General features: G+C 44.5%; 1 protein-coding gene across 6 annotated transcripts in view; it reads left to right on the top strand.

Annotated features, from left to right (window-relative positions):
• Window positions 1-21660, top strand: part of GRIN2B (glutamate ionotropic receptor NMDA type subunit 2B) — a 258958-nt gene that overhangs the window by 62137 nt on the left and 175161 nt on the right. For all 6 annotated transcript variants that reach the window (XM_065045215.1, XM_065045208.1, XM_065045224.1 and 3 more), the window contains one exon: window positions 7369-7797. In XM_065045215.1, the coding sequence (XP_064901287.1) occupies window positions 7387-7797 (411 nt within the window). In that variant the 5' untranslated portion in view covers window positions 7369-7386. The remainder of the gene's footprint in view (window positions 1-7368; window positions 7798-21660) is intronic.

Raw genomic sequence — 21660 nt, 5'->3', positions numbered from 1 at the left:
ACTTGTCCAAGTGGGATGCTGTGGGGAAGTGAGATCCTGGCAGGGGAATGGCGGCTCCAGCCTGGCTCTGCAAGACAGGCTCACAGAGAGCCATGGTTGTGCCAAGCCTCCATGCCCTGGCATTTAGAAGTTGGCACTGAGCAATGCCAGACTGACCTGCTGTCTTGCTTAATGGCTTTTTTTCTGTGTGACACTGACTCCTGCAGCTCTGCACGTGTGTGCCAGCCTGGGTAAGCAGGTCAGACTTGTTCCTGCTCTCTTTTGCCCAGTCGTTACCTTCATCCTCCCTCACTCATCCTGATGAGGACCTGTGGGGACTCAACTTATGAGGGGGGATGAGCACAGCTGAACTTCTGCTGCAGCAGAGGGAAGTCCCAAGGGGTGATCAGATAACCATCTACAAGCATCTTCAGGGTGGAAACGGTGAGTTGAGAGGAAGAAGTAATTTAGGCTGAATGAAAGAGACATTGTTAAAGTAATAGGATGGCTGAGCAAAGTGAGAATTTAGGCTGAGTTTAGGGAAATGTTTCTAAATGTGAGCCTCGGAGCTGTCTCCCAGCAGTGGTAATCCTATTGCTTGAGTTGTTTCGGAGCAGGTAGTGTGCTAAAGCAGATGGCATAGACAGCAATTCTGAAGTGACTGGGGGAAGAACAAGATTATTAAGCAGAAGATTTTAATTTGTAATTTATATGAATCACTTGGTGTTGGTCTCAATAGAAGTTCGCAGACTGTGGCTGTGTCAGCTATCACCCATGATATGTAAAATATGTGGGTGGGAGGAAGTGGGAAGGACACTGGGAACTTACCCTCGGGCAAGCTTATAATAATGAGATATAGTTCTTCATCTGTTGGGAATGATATGGGTCTAATTGATGATCAAAGCGTTCTTTGTACTGCCTTGGGTATAGGGAGAGAATTGCTCTTCTCCTTTGTGTGGGGCAGAAAAAGAGTAAGCTCTTTTTTACCTTATTCTTGGATACACCTGTTGCATAGAGGCAAACTAGCCTTTGGAGATGGGGAGGAATGAATGTGTGATATATGGGATGAATCTGACAGTGCCTAAGTCAGGGAGAAGTTTGTATGTGGTTTAATAAAGAAAGAACAGCTTGAAAGAAAATAAGTACAGAGTAGAAGTAAACATATGTCCTGCTTTCCACCCAGTGTCTGTGGAAGGAAAACTAACAGCGAGGTAATGAGAGAGCTGCAAGGGCTTTGAAGGTTTTGGCTGGGGGCATGTGATGCATTCCCCAAAATAAAAAGGCTGACTTGGAAGAAATAAGGGAAAAGAAGCACCATTTTGTAAGTTAAATAGAAATGGATCTGTGGGACGTTACAGGCATGGATGAAGGTACGTGTTGGAGAGGGAGTGCTTGTGAAGAGCAGAAAGAAGATCTGGCCAAAAGGCTTTGAAGGAATGTTTCTAGCACTGTCATAGGGACACTTGTGTATCAGAATGAGAATATAAGTGATGTTCAAAGCTAGTTAAAACAAACTGCACTGCTTTTAATCTGAAACTACTGAAATGCCCTTTGGGAGGTGTTTTCTTGGAGTCGCCGTAATGAGCCATTTTGGTCCAGGTGCTGGATTGTTCTTACATTCGTCACGGTGCGTGGCACTTTCCATTGTCTTTAGTCTCTGCCATCTTCTTACTCGGAATGTAAGGAGATTTTCTTGCAGCATCATTCATTCTGTTTAGCAGCACCTGAAGTGTGCAGGCACTTCTAAGACATATCCATCGTGCCCCAGATCCATCCTTCTCTTCTTTGTTTCTGTTTACAAAATTCCTGGAACAACAGGGCTGTGAGCCAAAAGAAGATTTATGGGCACTTATGTCACCTACCTGGTAAGCAGTAATACGGGGAACAGCAGTGCAAGAGTTGTCGGTGTACAAATAGCCTGGGCTGAAGGTGTGGCAGGACAATGGTAAAGCAGCGTTAGAATACAGGGAATGCTTCTTCGTAGGTGTACGATATGCAGCATGTCTGTACTGTACTGAGGACATGGCAGTAACCATACGAATGGAAGGCTGTCCTAAGCTGAAACTGGGTTGCCAAAAATCAAGGAGTTGGAGAAACTTAGGTGTAAATTATGGTGTGATTTATAACTTTAAGCCCCAGGTCTTATGAGTGGCAGTTTACGAGGTTGCAATCTGTCCTGCCCCCTTCTTCACATGGGTCTTCTTGGCTCCTGCAGTTTACCTGTAAAGCAGGTAGTGGACAAAAAGATTAAATATGCACCAGTCTACTGCAGCTGGTAAACACAGAAATAGTGTTCTTCTTGGTCTGGACATACAGGTATTTCCTTTCCAGACAGCCCAGTAGCACATCTAGTGCAATGTTAACTTCCCTAAAGCTTCTTCTAGTGCACTTGCTATTCACAAGTGGTGTGTTTGGTACCAGGCACAAAGCACCTTCCAGCTTTGTATAGAGTATCTTTCGGGCAAGATAGATTTCTTCATACCCCAAACTAGGGCCTGAAACACAAGGATTGCTTTTTGATTCATTGCCTGGTACTGCTCAAACTGCCTGAGAAATGAAGGCAGTGTGAATTAAGATGCTGTCAAAGATGAGCGAATACCAAAGGGTATGGTAACACTAATGGCTAACACTGGGGCTGGCAGGACATCTGCCTATAGGTAGTGGTGGGTCCTGGAATTGGGCTAGTGATCAGGGATGAGAGTGGGGCTGGGAATTAGCATTGCAGTTAGTGCAGATGCAAAATCAGCTGTTGAATTCAGATTCTGTGGCTTGAAGTCCTCTAACTGGTGCCGGGACCTCACCAGAGCTCCCAGTGAGCAGACCCCAGAAGGCACTGGGATATGAACTTCCCCATGGCCTTCCAGGGAAGTACAGGAGGGGAAGGCTGGGGGTAGGTGATGCCCTTTTTCCTCCAGTCTGGAGCCAATGGCCCTGTTAAGTTCCCTTTGCTGGTGGCACACTGTTCAGACTCCTGCTGCAAGCATTGTCTTCCTCCTCATTAGCAACACTGCCTGGAAGACAGCTTTTTGCCTGGGGCTGCAGTATTACAGGACTTCCTTTCCTCTTGCTTTCTTGAGTTTGGAGATAAGGTTTTGGGGGCGTGCAAATATCCTCCCAAGAGGCTTTTGTGCATAACTGCCCAGCTGGCACAATTGCAGCAAAAGGATGTTCCAGCGTCAGCACAGGACAGAACTGCCCCCAAGCTCCTGGGACCAGTCCATGTTCTGCCTCAGTTTCTTTATCTGACCTGAAGATTGCGTATCTTTGCTGTTCACTGCCTGAGTAGTACTTTATTTACAGTTAGCCTGGTTGAATGCACAGTGACCTATTTGTGTACTTCCAGTATTTTGAAATATCATCCAGAAATATCTCTAAATGCTGAGCTGTATTTTGCCTGTGCAGCCTAATAATTTTCTATTAATACTTATCTTAGATCTGATCCACATGAAAATGCAGTGTCAGATAAGGTTCTCATGATATTTTTAAGCAATCTAACCTTTGGTCCTGGCCAAATTCCAATCTGAATAATTACTGTCTGACTACCTACATTCCTCTTGCATTTTCGGTTGGAGAAGTTAACTTTCCCTTCCCATTTTAATAATGATTGTGTAACATTGCTCTGCAGCACTAAGTAGATGCTGCATTCCTTTACTGTAGTGGATGTGTTTTATTGGTAAGTAAAATGAGATTTTAGAGGTATAATGGTTTTACAGACATGTTTATACCTAAATATAGGTGTACCTGTAAAACCACTTTGTGTAATGGCCTTGTCATCTGTTATTTTCCAGGGTGTAAAGGATGATATAATATTGTGGAGTAATGTGTAAAGGATTTTACTTATTAGACTGGACTTTGGGATTTGCTAAATTTTCTTGGAGTGGCAAAATCACAGAAAATACTCCAAAAACTGTGTTGCCCCTTGTAACCACCAAGGGAAAAACCTGCCCATGTAAAATACTTTGTAATAAAATACACTGGCATGCTTTTAAAATCATTCTGGACTGGCAAAAGTAAACTCTAGTTATATTAAAGTTACTTGAAACAACTAAGGGCAAACGCTGTTTTACAACTGCAGTCTTGTCAAGTGCTCGTCAATTTTTCCATGTGTGAATTTCTCCATTTCTCTTCTTCACTGAAAACCAGATCATCACTCAGGAGGAGGTCCACATGCTGCCTCCAGTGCTTCTTGATTGGGTGCCTCAAACTTTTGCATTTGAACAGTGTAGAAATTAATGGATAAAACTTGGTGCTTCATATGCAAACCCACATTTTCACAATAGTTCTGGGGTCACCTTAATCTGATAATAAGTCTGTGCTGGTTCACCCATGTCTCTACCACCACACATTCAAAAGGGACTTGTAGTGAGCCAGACCAGACAAGGAAAGAGAGATGGGGCTGATGCTGGGACATTTGTCCCTTTCTCCAACAGCCAGCACTTGCATGTGAGCAGAAGTGTGGGTAGGGGCTACTGCTTGTGAACAGAAGTGAGACCCAAGGAGGATAGGGAAAGGACTGCAGCAGTGTGAGCACCCCTGCTGTGGTCTTCAAGCAGTTCAACTCCACACTGAACCTGTTGCTGCCATATGGGAACTGAATGGTGGAGACCACCACTTGGCCCTGGGTTGGCTCTGATTTATTGGCATTCCCGTGCCTTATCACATCTCTAGGTCCCACCCTGCAAGGGAGCCCAGCCTGGACCTGATGCCTGCTATTCCCTCAGAAGAACACTGGTCTCTGCCATACAGACCACCCAAACCACTTTGTGAGCATGACAAAAGTGTTACATGTGAGCGAGAGATAGAGGGAGAGCTGTCTTCAGTGATACAACACAGGGTACCTAAGCATTACTCTGCCTGATCCGGAGAGGGCTTATGGCTGAGGAGATGCCAGGTTGGCTGTGGAAGCACTAATGCCCTCCTCTTTTCATCAGCCTTTTAGCTCTGTCTGCTCTCTGCATATTGGCCAAAGCCTGAGGATCTGGCTTTGTACTGGGAACTCTATAATCTTGTGTTGAATGGAAAATCTGCCTGGGGGGCACATCCCATGAGCTAGACACCCAATAGATTGCGATGTATGTGCTCTTCAGGATCTGGGCTCTTTTCTGCAGGTTGAAGGTAGATGCTAGAAATTTATTGGTTTTTATGCAGGTGAAGAGAAGGGGATGTGTTTCTTGGCCGGCATTTTTCCCAGTGGGAGAAGTCTGTGTTTGGGTGTGAAGGCAGACAGCTGCCATGATCACCTGCATAGCTCCTGCATTGCTGCTATCCAAGCCCTGGCTTGGAAGGCCCTGTAAACTATTCCTGGTACGAGAGGGCTTGAGAAAAACATACACTCTACTCCCTGGGCATCACAGCTAGCCATTGCCTAACCAAGCGTAATATACTGTGTGAGACTATGCAGAGGGATCGCAGGAGACATATTTTAAAGAGAACAAATATAGAATTAAAGTGAGTGAGCAAGAGAGTGAGAGACAGAGAGTGTATAGAGTGCATTAAAGTTAATAAAGCATTGCAAGAGTGGGGACTGCATTTCACTGTGAAGGAATTTAATTTAGTGACTCGTAATTGGAGGATAACAGTCCTGCCGGAATGAAGTTAGCTGTTCATTTTGCCAAACTCTCAAAGTCTCTTGGTTCTCCTTGTGAACATCTCTCAGAAAGTGGATCCGTCAGAGAGTTTAGAATCGATTGGCACTTCGCGCCCGCAGTCCCTTTCAGCCTCCTAAGTGGATTTGGTTCCTCCGGTGCATATTTATTATCTACGTTATTATCTCTTATTTATCTGGTAATATAAATGCAGAATACGTTCTCTCTGCTTAGCATGACAATGAGGGAGCAGGTGTTGAGCCTATGTGTTCTCCTGGGTAGGGCAAGATGGCCTCTCTTGCACCTTTTCCCTGCAGGTGGCTGGTACCAGGTAGGACTGTTTAATGGACTTCTTGCCAGCCTTGTCCCTGCTGCCATGGCTTTCTGTTCTTTTGACAGAGGCATGTATAGTAGCAAACAGTATGTAAAGGTCCTGTTCCTGGACCCCTAAGACCAGAGGTGTAGTGCAGAGAAGTGCAGGGCTGGGGTATTTAGAGTGTGACTGGATGCTGAAGAGCAGAGTTATGGACATGAATAGCTGAGCAGGACTTTTTGCACTGGAAGTCTTGTGTAGTTTGAAACGCCTGACAACTCCTTGGGACAGCAGCATGGCCCTGGGTTGGCACACCGAGCAGTGCTGCCTCCCACAGGGGTGTTGGGCAGACAGGGGAATGCTTTGCTGTTTTTGTGCCCAGACCTGGGTGGGTTCTGATATTTATGCTGCATAGGTGCTGCAAGATTTTATTCATTAGTGTTTGTAAGGTGCCTTGAGGATGAAAAGTGCTGTGGAAATACAAACTGTTATTAAAAGGAGACTGAATAAAGAAAGAGCTAGGAACAATTCCGCAGGGAATAGTGCTGCTCAGGCAGGGGCTGGAGAGATGACCTCATTGGGTTTTTCCATTTCTGCTGTTATGATTACAAAATAAAGTGGACATGTTCAGGGAAAAGATTGGTGTGACATCCCTGGCTGTAGTAGCCAAGGGTGAACCTTTGTAAGATCTGTGGGTCTTTCTGCTTCTGGGCAAAAGTAGCTGTTAGATAGGCTTGGAGAGAATGTCTTCCCCACACTGCACTGATTCAGTTTTGGCCATGACCTCTGGGAAATTTTGTGTTCCTGGCTTTTTAAAAAGAAATGAACCTTATATGTGTGAAAGGGATATGGCTGGCTGTACTACAGACTGGAGCTGTGTGTGTCCTCGTGGTAGGAAAGTAGTATGCAATGGATACACACATACGCACACATCCAATGGCCTTGCCCGTTTGTCCTCACTTTATTCTGGAGGAGGTGCACTAAGAAAGTAAAAGGGAGTCTTTATCTGCCTGGTCCCTTCAGCCTCCATGCCTATACCTCCAGCAGAAGGTCAAACTGATCACAAGCACCAGTAATTCCTTTGTGTTGAGGGTGAACACTTAGACATGGGCTTGACATAAGCAATTAGTTTCACGAAGACAGCTGATCAGCCATCAAAAGACAATTCTCTCTCTCTTTTGACTTGGGTCTCAGAGTGACATGGGACCTGAGAGATTACTTGATCCCACCTTCTGCTGACAGCTGTTCTCTGAAGTGACTCCAAACTCTGAAGTAGAGGCTGGTCTGGTCTGACCCCCTTGACTTTAACAGGTCCTTGAATGTAGCCAAAGGGCTGGGCATCAGGCAAGAAGGACTGGTGGGAGGAGGGCTAGTGGCTGAGGAAAATCAATGAATCTGCCTTGAAGGCTGAGTGCGTGCCTGACTTGTCAATTAATCACTCTCCTTTCCTCTTACTTCCTCCCTTTTTTTTTTTTTTCCTTCCTTGCTCAGGGAGTGTAAGAGCCGAAGATGAGGCGCAGAGTGGAGTGCTACTCTCCAAGATTTTGGCTGGTGCTGGCAGTCCTCGCGACAACAGGGAGCGGGGCCCATGCCCAGAAAAGCCACCCGAGCATTGGCATTGCGGTCATCCTCGTGGGGACCTCAGACGAAGTGGCCATCAAAGATGCCCACGAGAAAGATGACTTCCACCACCTCTCAGTGGTGCCTCGGGTGGAGCTGGTGGCCATGAATGAGACAGATCCCAAGAGCATCATCACCCGCATCTGTGACCTCATGTCAGATCGGAAGATTCAAGGGGTAGTATTTGCTGACGACACAGACCAGGAAGCCATTGCCCAGATCCTGGACTTCATCTCTGCCCAGACCCTCACTCCCATCCTGGGCATCCATGGAGGCTCCTCTATGATCATGGCAGATAAGGTAAATTTGAGCTTCCTTCTATCGCATACTTGCAGATCGAAGCTTAAAACAGAAAGAAATATCTTACTCTGTGATCCTCAGGTGTAGTCTCATGGGGCCAAAGGTTTGGGGATTAGACAGTCTCAGATTCAAAGAGAGATTAAAAGAGCTAACTGTGTGTAGCACCACTGAGAGGAGCCTATTAATCATGTGGAATTATCTGCAACAGAGAAAAACCCAGGAAGGAAAGGAGCGGGTAGAAGAGAGCTGCAAAATAATCAGCCCTTTTGTTTTTTCTTAGGAAGGGTAAAGAGCCCCTGACAATTGTGACTCTTTTTTTTTTTTTTTAGTAAAGATTTTATTTTTGCCTGTGTTTTACCTTAGAAGAGCCAAGGATGCTAGTTTGGGTTTTTCCTGCATGCAGCTGGAGGACATTGTGGTATTTTCAGGGACGTTTAATACAGCTCTTACATCTTAATTGGAAAATAATTGAATCTTTAATAAAGCCATCCTTTCTCAGAAGTGTTCATTAGCTCCTGAAGTTAAATATGTGTTAGCTAAAGCAACTAACCAGTCTGAACCAGTCCAGTTCAGTCTTCCTTTTTTCCACTGCACTACTTTGTTCCTTCCTATCACTGACTTTTCCTTGTTTTCCCAGGCCCTAGCCAGTCTTCTAGGGGATCACTACACCAACAAATGTTCCTACTACTGATTTTGAACAGGGCAGGTTGCAGAGAGAGCAGCATCTTTGGCCAGCTGATAAGTCTAAGCTTAGAGGAGCCCCCATGGGGTGCAGCTGGACCCGATAAAAGTATTCCCCCTTTATTGGGAAGACCCTCTTGACCACCCTTTGTGCATTGCAGAGAAGTAAACAGAGACACAAGCTGGCAGCCTTTTTGTTTTACAGGTCGCTTGTAAGTGAATCTGCGACATTTAACTGGGCAGAATTGGGTCTAATTGAATGAAAGGGGAGAATTAAGCTGGCCACAGTGGCAGCTTTTTCTCAGAAAGAGATCTAGGGGGCTGAGAAATCCAGACACTTTCTGTTTTATTTAACTTGTAAATAAATAATCCAGTGCAGGTTATCGTAGGTGAGTAAATGGGGATAAATTAATCACAAATTATTTTCTCACTCTTTGACCAACTGTTCAGTTGCCAAATAACATACAGTTAATATGCAGTGTTATATTCTTGTATCAGCCTTTGAGCTAAAGTAGTCACTGAATAAAATAAACACAGGACTCCTCCTGCCCTCTTTCCTCCTGCCCTCTTTCCTCCTGCCCTCTTTCCTCCTGCCCTCTTTCCTCCTGCCCTCTTTCCTCCTGCCCTCTTTCCTCCTGCCCTCCTTGAATAGTTACACATGTGCTAAAGTCATTCTGCCCCATTCCACCCCAAACAAAGCTTTTCTGTCTTGGAGGGCAGTCAGGCAACAATGCTGCATTTTGATGATCTGCCTGCTGTGTTGTGTGGTTACCGATGTCTGTGCAAAAGAGGTCTGAAGCATTACTTGTGCCGCATTTCACACTTTTGGTGGCATTTTACATCCTCTTTGAATAAGCTTAAGTGTTACTGATGCCAGGCCTCCTAAGCACTGGGGAAAGGTCCTTGTGACTTTGAACGTGGCAGGCCAAATTCTGATTTTGGATTCCTGCAGTGTAAATCCAGCATAGCCCCACTGCCTTTGGCAGGATTAGATCAGATTTACACTGCTGTAATTCAAAGAGAAATTTGGCCTATTGAACTTTGTAAAAGCTTTTCTTTCTACCTGTCTCTAGCCTCTCCTTGGGAAGGCAGCGTCTCCCGCAACTGCCCTGTGTACCCCACTGGGTTGCTTCTAAAGAGCATTCTGGCAGGCGGGCAGGTAGGCCACAGGGAGCTCAGAGGTGGAAGCCTGGAAGCCTTATGAATGGAGACCTCTGTTTTATCCAACTTCCTTTTTTTCTTTTTTTTTTTTTTTTGGTAGTTTTGCAGAGGGAGAAGCAGGTTATGTACAAAGATCTGCAGTTTTAGGAAAGGCCAAGATTTCTTTTAAATGTAAATGAAAAGGCTGACCTTTACAGCTTCTGATTCAGAGGTGCATAATTTTTAATGGATAATACTTATTTGATGAATTGAATATAGTAAGAGTAAATACAGTGATATTCTACTAAAAACACTGAAGTCAGCCTGGTAAGTCTTTAAACAATCTATTTTCCACAGAAGGCTTTGACAGAGGCTTTGCTTTTAGTGACTCTTGGTCATATTCTTTGCAGATGAGTTGTGTGGCTGAGGTTTGATCCTGTAAGCATGGATTGCTTCTTGCAGCATCCCCTCAAAGCCCACAGCAGTCAGCTGTGATTGAACTTGCTCAGCATTTCACAGATTCAGACCAGCACTTAGGGCTTTGTTGTGCTCCTTGTGCATTTGTGATCAGTAGCGCCAATGCAAACCTAAAGAACGCTACAAACCACTAACTCCTTGGTGTGACAGATAAGCCCCTCTTCTCTGGAGGTTAATGCAAAGAAAACCTCCTCAATCAAACCACCTTCCCTGGAGTAGCATGTGAAATTCTATTTCACCTTCAATGAGGGTTTAATAAGTGTGTCTGGGATAAAATTTGGGTCCGTGTGTAAAAAGGGTTTTGTGATATACTGTGAAACTGGTAAATTGAGACACGAAAGGGCAGGCAAAGGAAAAAAAAAGAAAAAAAAGAAAAAAAAAAAAGAGGATTTCAAGCCTGAATTTTCTTTTCTCCTGTATATACATACAGAAATATTGTATAATGTGCACCATAGGCTGGCTTCATCTCAGTTAACATGCATCTGGAAGTTTGCTGCCTGTCAGCTGAAGGTCTAGGCGTCATTACAATTGGTGGGGAAGGAGGCACCACCTGAGGACAATTCACCCCACCCACCTCAGGGTGCAGTGAAATGCTCATGGGATAGTCCTGTGTCTCCCCACTGATTACTGAAGAAGGCTGTATCCTGCTCATGATGCCTTGAGTTAAATGCCATGAATCCTGCCGTAGGTCTGACATAGCAGGTGGAGGTATGTTGCTGAAAGTGTAACATCTGGATTTCCTGATTGTTTTGTTCAAACTCATGCTCTTTAATATTGCATGCAATTATATGTTGTAGATAACGTTTGTATCTTCTTGTTTTGCCTTTTTCCTCTGAAAAATAAGTATATAGTAATTTGCATATCGTTTTGCCATTTCTGTCCTCAGTGCTCATGTCTCTAATCACACTGATTTAGCTGTTACAAAGTGTTACATTTAATCTCTGCCTAATTTGGCAAAATAAGGAAATGACCAGATGATCTGTGTGCACACTGTGATCTGGGTTTAGTTCCAGGAAAACAGCGAAGCACAGACACACGATGTGCCTCACTTGAGCTCTGGAGAGACCACTTTGCTGAGAGAGGGTCTCGTCATAGCCAGTTCAGTCCCTATAATCTCTGATGAACGTGCCAGCGGTGACACCAAACAGCACAAACTGCAGCAGTCATTCCGTCGGGGCTGGGTGGCCTGGGATTGGGGGCTGCGGAGGTCCAGTAGCCCCTGCGCTAGGTCTTCTCCGAGGAACAAGCCCTGCAGCTGTGGGGCAGGGTAGAAGGGTGACCGCACTGTTTCAGCACTACAGGGAAGCACCTAGTCCTTGTTTTCGTGCTGACACCTTGAAAAGGGACTAGGATAATAGCATAATCTCACCTGGACCTCTGATGAGAAAGGGAATAGCATGAATCACTGAGGATCTGGATTTAATCTGGATTAGTTGAGATGGAGAGAAGCTTGCGCCACCACCAATGCTAGGTTCTTGTGATCCCAGAACTTTGCTTGTGGAGGCTCTCTGGTCTCTTCAGTTTGCCTCAAGCTGCTGCAATGACCTTTCTTTTTATAGCTTTGTATTGCCTGATCTTAAGCATTAGTTTGTATTGTCCAGAGGACCGCAATGCGCTCATGACTGGTGAGCATATCTGCTCCCATTACAGTGTTTAAAATAATTTCTCCTTTCTTCCAGTAGTTTTGAAAGCAGAAATTCAATCCTATTACAGTGTGGAAATAGCTGATGGATGAGGATGCTCTGTGTTAGGAGACTGACGGTGGAAGGAAACCTTCAAGTCTGCAAACCAAGCTTCAGTTCAGATAAGCACACAAACTAATATCTTGTGTTTGCAGACCTGAGACTGGAAATCTGGGCTGGGCTTTTCTTCATTATATTTTTGATATTACCTAAAACCTCTTCTGCCCAGAGCTAGGAGGTAAAGGAGCAGTCACAAAAAAGCAAATAACAGTAACAATGTCCATTTATAGGTACCTTAAGAGAAGGGTGATCTTGGGACCCTTTTCATATTGAAAGAGATTCAGCTTCTTGCCGAAAAAATGACCACATCATTTGGCTGACTGGTCTGTTTTGTAATCATAGGCTATTTATTTTATTTATTTATTTTTAATAACAGAAAAAGTCAACTCAGTGATATAGAAGGCAGAAAAGGTAAGAGTAGAAAATGCTTTGGGTTCTCTTGCAGCACAGCTTGTGACCATTATTTTTAGTGGACCTGTCCCTCGCTATTTTTCCAAAGTCATGTTATTTCACCAAGGCTTCTTTTCCTGTGCGGCTTTATAGTAACTCAGCAGTGCACAGGCAGCACCCAGGAAAAATATTGGAACAAGAAGATTATTGTTATCCTATCTGAAAATCATTTTTCTCTATCTCTGTGTCCCTTGCTATTTTCTCTAGGGCTTGCCCATGCAGGGTAGCCATACTGATGGAAATAAAATGGTAGGAAAGAACGATCTATTAAATTGGGCTGTGCCCATAATAAAATCTGTATAAAAGCTGCATGAAGCTAACCTGAAATGTGAAACCCCTGATCCTAGGCTAGATTCTCCTTTTTTTTTCTTACACAGCATAGAGCTGACTTTTCTGGTGCTCCTCCACTACATTGCTCTTCTTCATAAATACCTGTCCTTTTTCATTTTGTTTTCTGTCAAGGTTTCCAAGACATTGAGTCTCTTAATGCTGAAGGTTGCTGTGATTGCTTCATGCCTTGGACATGCAGCTGCAGCAATGATGTTCTTTGGTATTATGGTGGGAGCAAGTCCAAGCTCGGTCAATAGGTGTAAAACAAGAAAACTAACTGCTTGTCCCAGTGAGCAAAGTGATGCTGCAGGTAGAGGGAAACCAAAACTAGTTGGATAAGCTGAGCACCTAGATACACATTGAAACCAGGACAAAGTCAAAGACACTGGGACAGCGCTGCTAAAAGAAGAACATCTGTAACTAAAAGGAAAGCACTTTCACTCTCAGGTTTCCAAAGGTTAAATAATAGAGATGCATGGGGAATGCAAACCTCATTTTTTGGATGTAAATTTGTTTCATTTCTATTACGGATGACATCTGAAATTTTTAGAGCGCTTGTGTGAAGGAAAATCAGGAAAAAAAAAACCAACAAAAAACTAGTTCCTTTTGAATGGATTATATGAACTGAAGGAAATTTTTAAAAAATGTTGCTTAGAAGGGGGAAAGCCTGCAAACTTAGAAATATTCTAACATTGAACCATATTATTTCAATCCCTTTTTTCCTTCCAGAGTGAAATTATATGCAGTTCATGTAATTTCACAAAGCATTTTCATTTATCTGAAACTGCATTTGATGACAGTAATAATTTAAATGTTTCTTAGATTAATCTAGTGATTAGCAAAGATAAGTTTGATTAAAAAAAAAAAAAGTAGCAGTTTCCCTTCAAGCTTTTAATAATTTTCTTGAGGACATGATTAATACACTTCTTTAGCTTTTAGTGCTCATTTTCCTTGTGCTGCCAAATGAGAGCTCTGTGTAGCTCACGAATAACGAACTAAATATCATGTGTCCTCAAACTATGAGTCTGATGCAAAAGTTGGGGAGACAAAAGAAAGGTAGGTCACAGAGATAGAGAGGATAAAAGCCAATATTGTATGCTAGTGTTGTTTTTCCCTTGAGCATACACATGTAATAACAGGCCAGGTGGATCTGTAATTTATGTTTACATCTGTGTCTAATCCATCTCTACAAAATAACATTTTTTCATATAAAGAAAGGGAATATAGGTAGCATATTTCTGTGGAGTTTAATTAACATCTGAGAATTTCCCCAGAACTATTTTATTACTTTACAAATAAATTACAGCATTTAAAATCCCTCAGATATTAGGAAACCTGGAAATGAACTTTTAAGAGCTTTAACCTCTCCCCAGGGCCATTAAATCCTTCAATGTTAACTCTCATTTTCTAAACATGAGCTCAAGTACTCTCGTTAATATTTTTTTTGATAAAAAAGACCAAAAAAGAGAGTATTGTTTCTTTTATTAAATATCTTATTAAAATAGCCTGCTTTTTAGTTTTTAGTGTTGTCCTCTGCTTTATCTCCCATTTGCTTGGGAGTAACTCTGTTTCAAGGCCTTTACTTTTTTTGGAGTCATTGTTTTCAAGAATCACAAGTGGGGTTTTTGTTGTTGTTGTATATTTTATTTTATTTATTTTATTTGTTTTTTACTTAAACGCAACAAGAAATCCCCTTCTAAAAAAATCTTATGGGAACATAACCTTCCTTGAAATGCCCCCATCACTTTCCCTCCCCTAATAATTTCTACTGGATGCATTTCCTGTCTGTCTCAGGCCTTGGAAATGCAGAAGCTTGGACACCTGAAGCCCAAAGGCACTATCTGAGCTTGAGTGTCACAGGGTTGGGGAGGAGAAAACCTGGAGGGGCCCTGGTGAGGCTCACACTCTGCCAGGGTGCCCTGGGGCACTTTTGGGTAGTGGCAGTGATGGGGCAAGGGTAGGATGCTGAAGGAGAAGACAACTACGTGAAGGTGCAGATGCCTTCCCTCAGCAGTTGTCCCAGACAACAAACACCAAGCAAAACTGAAGCCTGGTTCCTTTACATCAGCCTTTTGTTGCTATTTATAAGCTGCTTTATTTTGGGTCATAGAATTCTTCTTAAAGGAGTACTGAGTTAGTTTTCTTCTGTTGTTATGGTGATGGAGTGACAGAAGACCTTTCCTTGCCTAGCTCTGAATGCAACCACTGCAACCTACCTGAGGGAAGAGGAGCCCTTTCTTACCAGTGTTTAAATGTGGTTTTGTCACTGTCTATCTGGAAATAGAAGTATTGAAATATCTGTGAGGAAAACGTTGATTTCCACCCAGCTTGGACCTGGCAAATAATGAGACTTTTTCTCAAAAGTTATTTCTTGCTAGATTTCTAACTTTGATTTTCACACTGATCATGTTTAGGTACATCTCCAAATCTGTGAGCACTTACCTAAGGAAAATCTGGGAGCTTGATGAGATCTGACCCATAGTTATTTATAATCATTATTATAACCCCTTTCTTCAAAACAAAAAGCCCAACACAAAAGTATTAAATCAATTTGTGCCATCCCCAGCCGGACAAGGAGATTAGTTTCTTCATTCTGGGACAGCCAGTCCTTTATTACAACCCCAAGCGGTTACTTGTCTCACAAAATCTAAATTAATTACACTCCAATTTGTCCTTACCCTAAACTGGCCTCAAAATGAAATTGAAAACACGGAGTGTGAAATTGCCCGATGCTGCCGCTTTAGATCTGCGTGTCATTCCCCAGTAACCGTGGGACAAAGAGAAACAATTCTTTCCAGGGAATATCTTATTCTCTTTGCCTTTTATTTGCCTCATTAACCAAGTTTGGAGGGGATGGATTATGAAGGAAGTTAAGGGAATTACATATACGTAGGCTGGAAAAAAAACAGAGTACAGAAAAAGATATAATTGTAGTCTGTGACACTTTTGAGGGTCTGGAGGAACTGATATATGAGGAAAGTCAGAAACAGCTATATGTGCATATTGTAGATTGGCTGAACAATGAGTCAGGGTGTGATTTATATACTCTGTGAACAGAGGTAGGCTAAGATTAGAGAAAATAATGCTTGGTGTAGCTGCCAGAAGTAGGCAGTGGAAACGACAGGATAAATTTGAGAAAAGATATTAAATGATATATTACGATATGTTAAATGATAATACTAAATGATATATGTATATCAAGAAAAAAGTTCTGACATTGAGTTTTATTAGGGTGTGCTCTTGTCTCCTTAGGGAAAAGCGTGGAGACCATGTTGCTTCAGCTATTTTCAAGCAGGACTGAACTAAGCGCTGTAGAGTATGTTATATAGCTAGAGTGGAGGAGAAAGAGGATGAACAAGATGAAAGACAGACAAGAAAACTTCTCCTGAATCTAGGGTCATGGTGGGGTGGGGGTGGGAAAAGAGGGCTTGATTTAAGTAAGTTCTGTAAATGACTGGGGAAAAAAAAAAACAAGCTACCCTAAAGATTCTGTCAAGACAGTTTTTCTCTATGCTTTGCAATAGCTTTTAGTTGTGTATCTATGAGGTTCCTGATAATAACAATAAATATATGTTTCAGCGGATGGGGGGAAGAGGGATTGAAGGACATGGAGATTGTAAAGGCAGGGAGGATAAAAGCCAAAAAGGCAGGCACACACAGTGAGGAGTAGTGATGTAAAGGGTGCCAGCAGAATCAAGCAGATCTGGTAGACCTGAGTCCTCACTGCAGCTCTGCTATAAAACGCGATTTTAAGATAGTTGCTGAGCTTCTGCCTCCAGCAATTTGCCCTTTGCAAGAAGACCATAACAATGTTTTTCTAAAGGACTTTGGGCTCTACAAAAGGCAAAGTCCACCTCATTGCTAGGGAGCAATTAATAGGTTTTTCTAGCAGAAGTAAATATCATGCTTGATATGAAAATCTGGACTCTAGGAGGAGAAGCTGTAACCCCCATTAGAGGTGGCTGAATAGCTGCAGCATGCAGGAGAGCTTATTGTATGCAGAGCTGATAGTACTGTCAATTGTAAGCTTGCCCAGCATTCCCCATTATAAAGCCCTCTTGGGGGTTTGCTGTAACTTTGCCAGACTATGACTGTTTGAGTAAAGTTTCCTGTGCCAGGTGTATGCCTCAAGCTGATTGATTTATTTCACTATTTATTTAGAAAATAAACCAGCTCTCTCTGAAAATGTGGCTGAGAAGCTATGTGACTTACCTGTGTTGCAAGTGCTGGCATGTTTTCCTCTGAAGTTTCTGCCTGACCACCAGTGGTCTTCAGGGCAAGGGCCCCCACCTGGAGAGTGTGTCTTGCAGAGGAGGACACTTAACCAGAAATATTGTGCTAACACTGCATAGGTTGCCACAAGTTTGGCCTTGTTGTAAGTGTGAGAAATTGTATATACACTGCAGAGTCTTTTTAGATGTTTGCCATGTATCTCTAATAGACATCTTGTCCTTACAAGCCATGCTTCAAAACTGCACTCGGGCCTGAGGGCTGCACAGGGCATCCTGGAGCCAGGGCTGTTCTGTGAGGTCCAAGTGGGGTACAGCTGGGAGAAACACACTGTGCATTGGGGATCTGAGCTGGAGCATGGGTGAGGTGGCGTCAGGGGAGTATGAGGAGCCAGTGTGGAGAAGGAACACCTGGAAGAGATCTGGAAAGAAGGAGAGGGGGACTGGAAAAAGTGGGGAAGCAGGAGATGGGGTATAGGAAAAGGTAGAGAGGAAAGAGGAAATGTACCTGCACAAGCGATGCTGCCTGGCTTGACATGGGAGCAAGAGCTGGAGTGCAGGGAGTGGCAGAACTGCTGAGCAAACAGGACATGGGGTGTGAAATGAGGGTAGGAAGCTGCTGGGTGGAAACTGAGTGAGGTGAGTGCGCCTGGGCTGAGGGAGAGCACAGGGCAGTGGGATCAGGCAGCAATGCTTTCCTTGTGAGCACTGCCTCTCCCTCCGGTCAGAAATATTCCCTCCCTGCTCTGCACTGAGCCACAAAAGGAGTCAGAAATGGCTCCTGGGGGTAACAGGGACACTGGCATCAGTGCTTCCCTCCTGGGGAAGGGCCAGCGGGTCTCTCAAAGCATGCCTGGGGCTTGCTTGGCTGTGCCCCGCCATAGCCAGTGTGCCCTGTGCTGGGGCCCCAGGCCTGGTGGGGAGAGAAAAAAGCTCCTGGGAGGAGGGGACGAGCTCCCTGCAGCCTCCACTGGCCGCTAGCTGCCTAGCTTGGGGCCAGCATGGCCACCAAGAAGCCTCTGCACTGGAGAGGACAGACAGAAGCCACTAGGAGGATGCTCTGTGATGGAGTTGCTAGTTCCTCCAGGTGTGTGCTTGTGCAGTGTTGTGCTTCATCCTGGCTCCTGCTCAAGCGCTTGCTTCACTGCTTGCTTTCTGTAGAGGCAGAGCTGCACCCTTGTGTCCTTACCCACCACCCTACTGCAGCAGTAGAGAGGTGTGGGCTGAAGAGCCACACAGTGTGGCCTTGCCATGGGGCTGGGCAGTGTGTCCACCCGGCTGCCCACCTTGCTGGCTCTCGAATCCTGCTCCACACCTGCCACCCTTCCCCTCCTCTCCCTTCTCCCGCTTCCCTTCCTCTCAGTCTCTCCTGTCATGCTACCCATTTCTTAATTATTGTTTGCACTGTGTTTTGAAAATGCAGTATGATGTATAAATGTTAAGTGTTTTTATTATTATTATTATTTCTCCTTTTTCATTTGCATCCCTTACCTTCTCTTCTTGTGCTATTGTGGCTTCCAGAGAGAACGTGTGGGCTTACATTATTTATAGCTGTGTGAAAGTAATTACAGAAATGATTTAATTACTCAGTTAATACTGTTCTCCACATCACCAGCTTGACAAGCTGGTGATCCTCTCACCGCTGCTGAACACAATATAGCATTGTCTATACCACGTCATGGATGGGTGGGTAAGGGGGGTGAAGCTTGGGGAAAGGTTTATTACAGCCTTGCATGCTGCTGGTTACTTGCATCGGGCTAAGGGACGAGGCTGCTGAGCCAGTCAGGACCTGGCCATGGGCAACGTGTGGTGCCACCTCAGCTGGGGCAGAGCTGCCCACGAGGATGTGGTGTGCAGTGAGGGTTCATGGCTCTTGGCTGACAGGGGCTCCCTCCAACACAAACCTACCTGAGCTGGAGTTTCCATGTTTGGTGTGTTGCATTGACAAGTTCTTCACAATTATCAAACCTCAGAGACCTGTGAGGGATTGATTGTCTTAACTTCTATTTAAGCTTAGTAAATCATAGGGTTCACACACCCTGCATGTGACTGAATGTGAAATAAAATTGCTATTGCCAGATATGTTCTTCCTTGCAAGTGGCCTCATGTAGCTCTGACCCTCTTGAAATACATGAGTTTTTCCTCCAAAGGGGATGGCCTCCTCTTGCTGAGACTCCCCATATTGGAAATAGTGTTGCCATGACTTCCAGCTCTGAAGGCTTGTGGGGAGCAGGGAATCTCCTGTTGCTGGTGCAGTATGGAAGGAGGTTGAAAGAGAAGAGTATGCGCTTTCCTTCAAAGGATGCACTAAGCCTATGGTTACCAATAGCTTGTAGTTATCTATTCTAGACAATTTAAAGAAACCCCACAAACCACCTAAGTGAGTTCAGGAGAAACTTAAGGAAGACGATCCTCTTCTGAAGGTACCATAGATAAAAAGGATTGGTGAATGGATTCTTAACAAAGGAGACAGTCACTTGCAAAGTGGAGAAAGAGGCTTTTCGTGGATAATGGTGTATTTGTCAGATAATGGTGTATGGAGAAAGCATTTCTCAGAAGTGCCTGCCTTGTGTGTTTCCAAGTTGCCTGGCTCCATTTGGGTTCCTTCACGGCCTGGGCTGTGGGCCAGGCTCAGCCTGTTCCTCGGCAGGGCTGGGTGGGTGGTGGGAGGTTTGGGAACAGGTGGCATCAGGGCTGGAGAAGCGCCTTTTCCACTTGGCGCTGCCTGCCAAGCTGCTGGGCGCAGGACACCTGGTGTCTGGATGGGCTCTGCCCACCTCCCAGGAAGCGATGGCAATTGAAAAAGTAGGCTAAAGCACTTTGAGTGTGGACAGTGATTATAGGTGCCTTATTATTATTTTTTTCCAACATCCAACATGAAACAAGTTAAAGCAGCCCAAATGTGAAAAAATGCTGGGCATCTCCACCTTCTGAAAGTTGGGCCTTTCACATTTTATCTCTGAATGGACACCCAGAATCCCTCATCACTTTTGCAAATCTGCACTAGAGGCTTTTCTTCCCACCCCATCCCCCCATCTGGCACACTTGAAAGTGAATTTTATGACCTGACATTGAAACAGCTTGCTGAAAAGACAGAGTGAGTGGAAGGGTGATGGAACAAGTAATTTTGTCAGCTCCCAAATGAATGAATCCTGTTTTCAGTGGATTCACATCTCATGGTTAATTGACTCTTTAACTCAATTAAATACTAAGACTGTAATGTGAGCTCAGCCCCTAGTAGACACCAGAGAGTCCACGGAGGAGGGAACTTGAGCTGGGTGAAGAGATTTCAGAAGAGCTGAACTCATTAGTGGTGAGGATCACGGGCATAAAAGGATCTTATTTCGCTACCTACAGCCCTGTTTCAACTAGAAGATGTCCAGACACCCAGAATAAGTGGGTGTGCCCAAAGCAGCTTAAATTTTTCAGGAGCTGGCTATACCTCCTCCCTACAATAATCCCATTTCCCCCAGGTCTCCTATGGCTTTTTTCCCAGCTTCCGCTGTGTCTTTTATACCTGCTGGCTGGGCAAAAGAGAGATGTACAGTGGTGCCCTAGGGATTCTGTGTATAGGGGTTGCCCACTACAGGCATGCTGCCAGGTCAGGATGAGGCTTATTCGATTGCCTAGTGAGACTTTGACTGTGAGTGGGTGAATCATACACAGTGCTGTGGGGCCAGACAAAGGCTTCAGGACTGCGTGCAGTTGTGGGCTGTGTTTTGTACAGCATTGGAACAATTTAATTCTCCTTGAGTCCTCTGCCCCTTTGTCAAATCAGGTAGAAATTGGCCAGCAGGTTCAAGAGTTACTGGGAAGCCTGACTCACATACACATAAACACACACACACCAGGTTTGCAAGAGCCTTCCTTGTTTCCTAAAGAAAACAAGCTAAAAATGCACACAGAAGGTGGGTAAAGCCCTGCGTTGGAGTGTCTTGGGAGCTGTGATTTCTGCACAAGTGACCCATGCACAGTGTGTCCCCAACACACTGGCAGCACCCTCCCCGCCACATGCTCCCACTGTGACTCACTCTGATTCACCCCGGCACAGTCCAGCTCTGTGATTCGTATAGACAAGCACGTCATGCGCGTGGCGCTGTCTCTCAGGCTTGAGTGTTCGGTTCACACTTGTGCTCAGTGCACATGTGTGTGCTCTGTGACTCACATTACTGCACCGCGGTGGCTTGGATTGCAGCAGCACATGAAACATAGTCGTGAGCAGGCACTTGCTCAGTGTCACGTGCTCCTATCGGGTAGCTTTTGAAGGAGAACATGGCGTAAGGCTTGGAGATTTTAATATTTCCACCCAAAACCGGACCTCTTGAGAAAAGAAATTAACCTGATGACAGCAGCAGTAATTGGATTATTCCACTAGTATCGTCTGCAAAAGAGGTGGACACGTGCCTTGAACTATATTGTCAATGCAGACGCTTAAAAATTGCACTCAAAATGTGAATTGCACCTTAGTTTTCTTCATAACTGGCAGGCAGACATCTGTTTTCTGCCCCACTTTTTTTCTGCCTTTGGGCTGGCTGAGCTTTCTGTCTAGCCTTATTCTTAGTCCTGTGGGAATGCTACAGCAAGCTGGGGTGGTTTGCATTCCTCAAGTCACACTGAAGGAGATCAGGGCATACATTAACCAGTGGTTGCTCTGGGTGGGCTGAGGAGGAGCCAGCCTGAAGGTGAAAATAAGGGAGTATGTATATTTTGGTCTAGAGGAGGGGCACAGCAAACATGTCTCTGAGCAGCAAGTCCTCGGCTCTATGGACTAATCTCCTGCAGTTGCAGTCTTAACACCAAAATAATTTATAATG

The sequence above is a fragment of the Columba livia genome, chromosome 1 (genome assembly GCF_036013475.1).
Source record: "Columba livia isolate bColLiv1 breed racing homer chromosome 1, bColLiv1.pat.W.v2, whole genome shotgun sequence".
In the NCBI taxonomy this organism is placed as follows: Eukaryota; Metazoa; Chordata; class Aves; order Columbiformes; family Columbidae; genus Columba; species Columba livia.
This window is presented reverse-complemented; position numbering and strand designations above follow the sequence as displayed.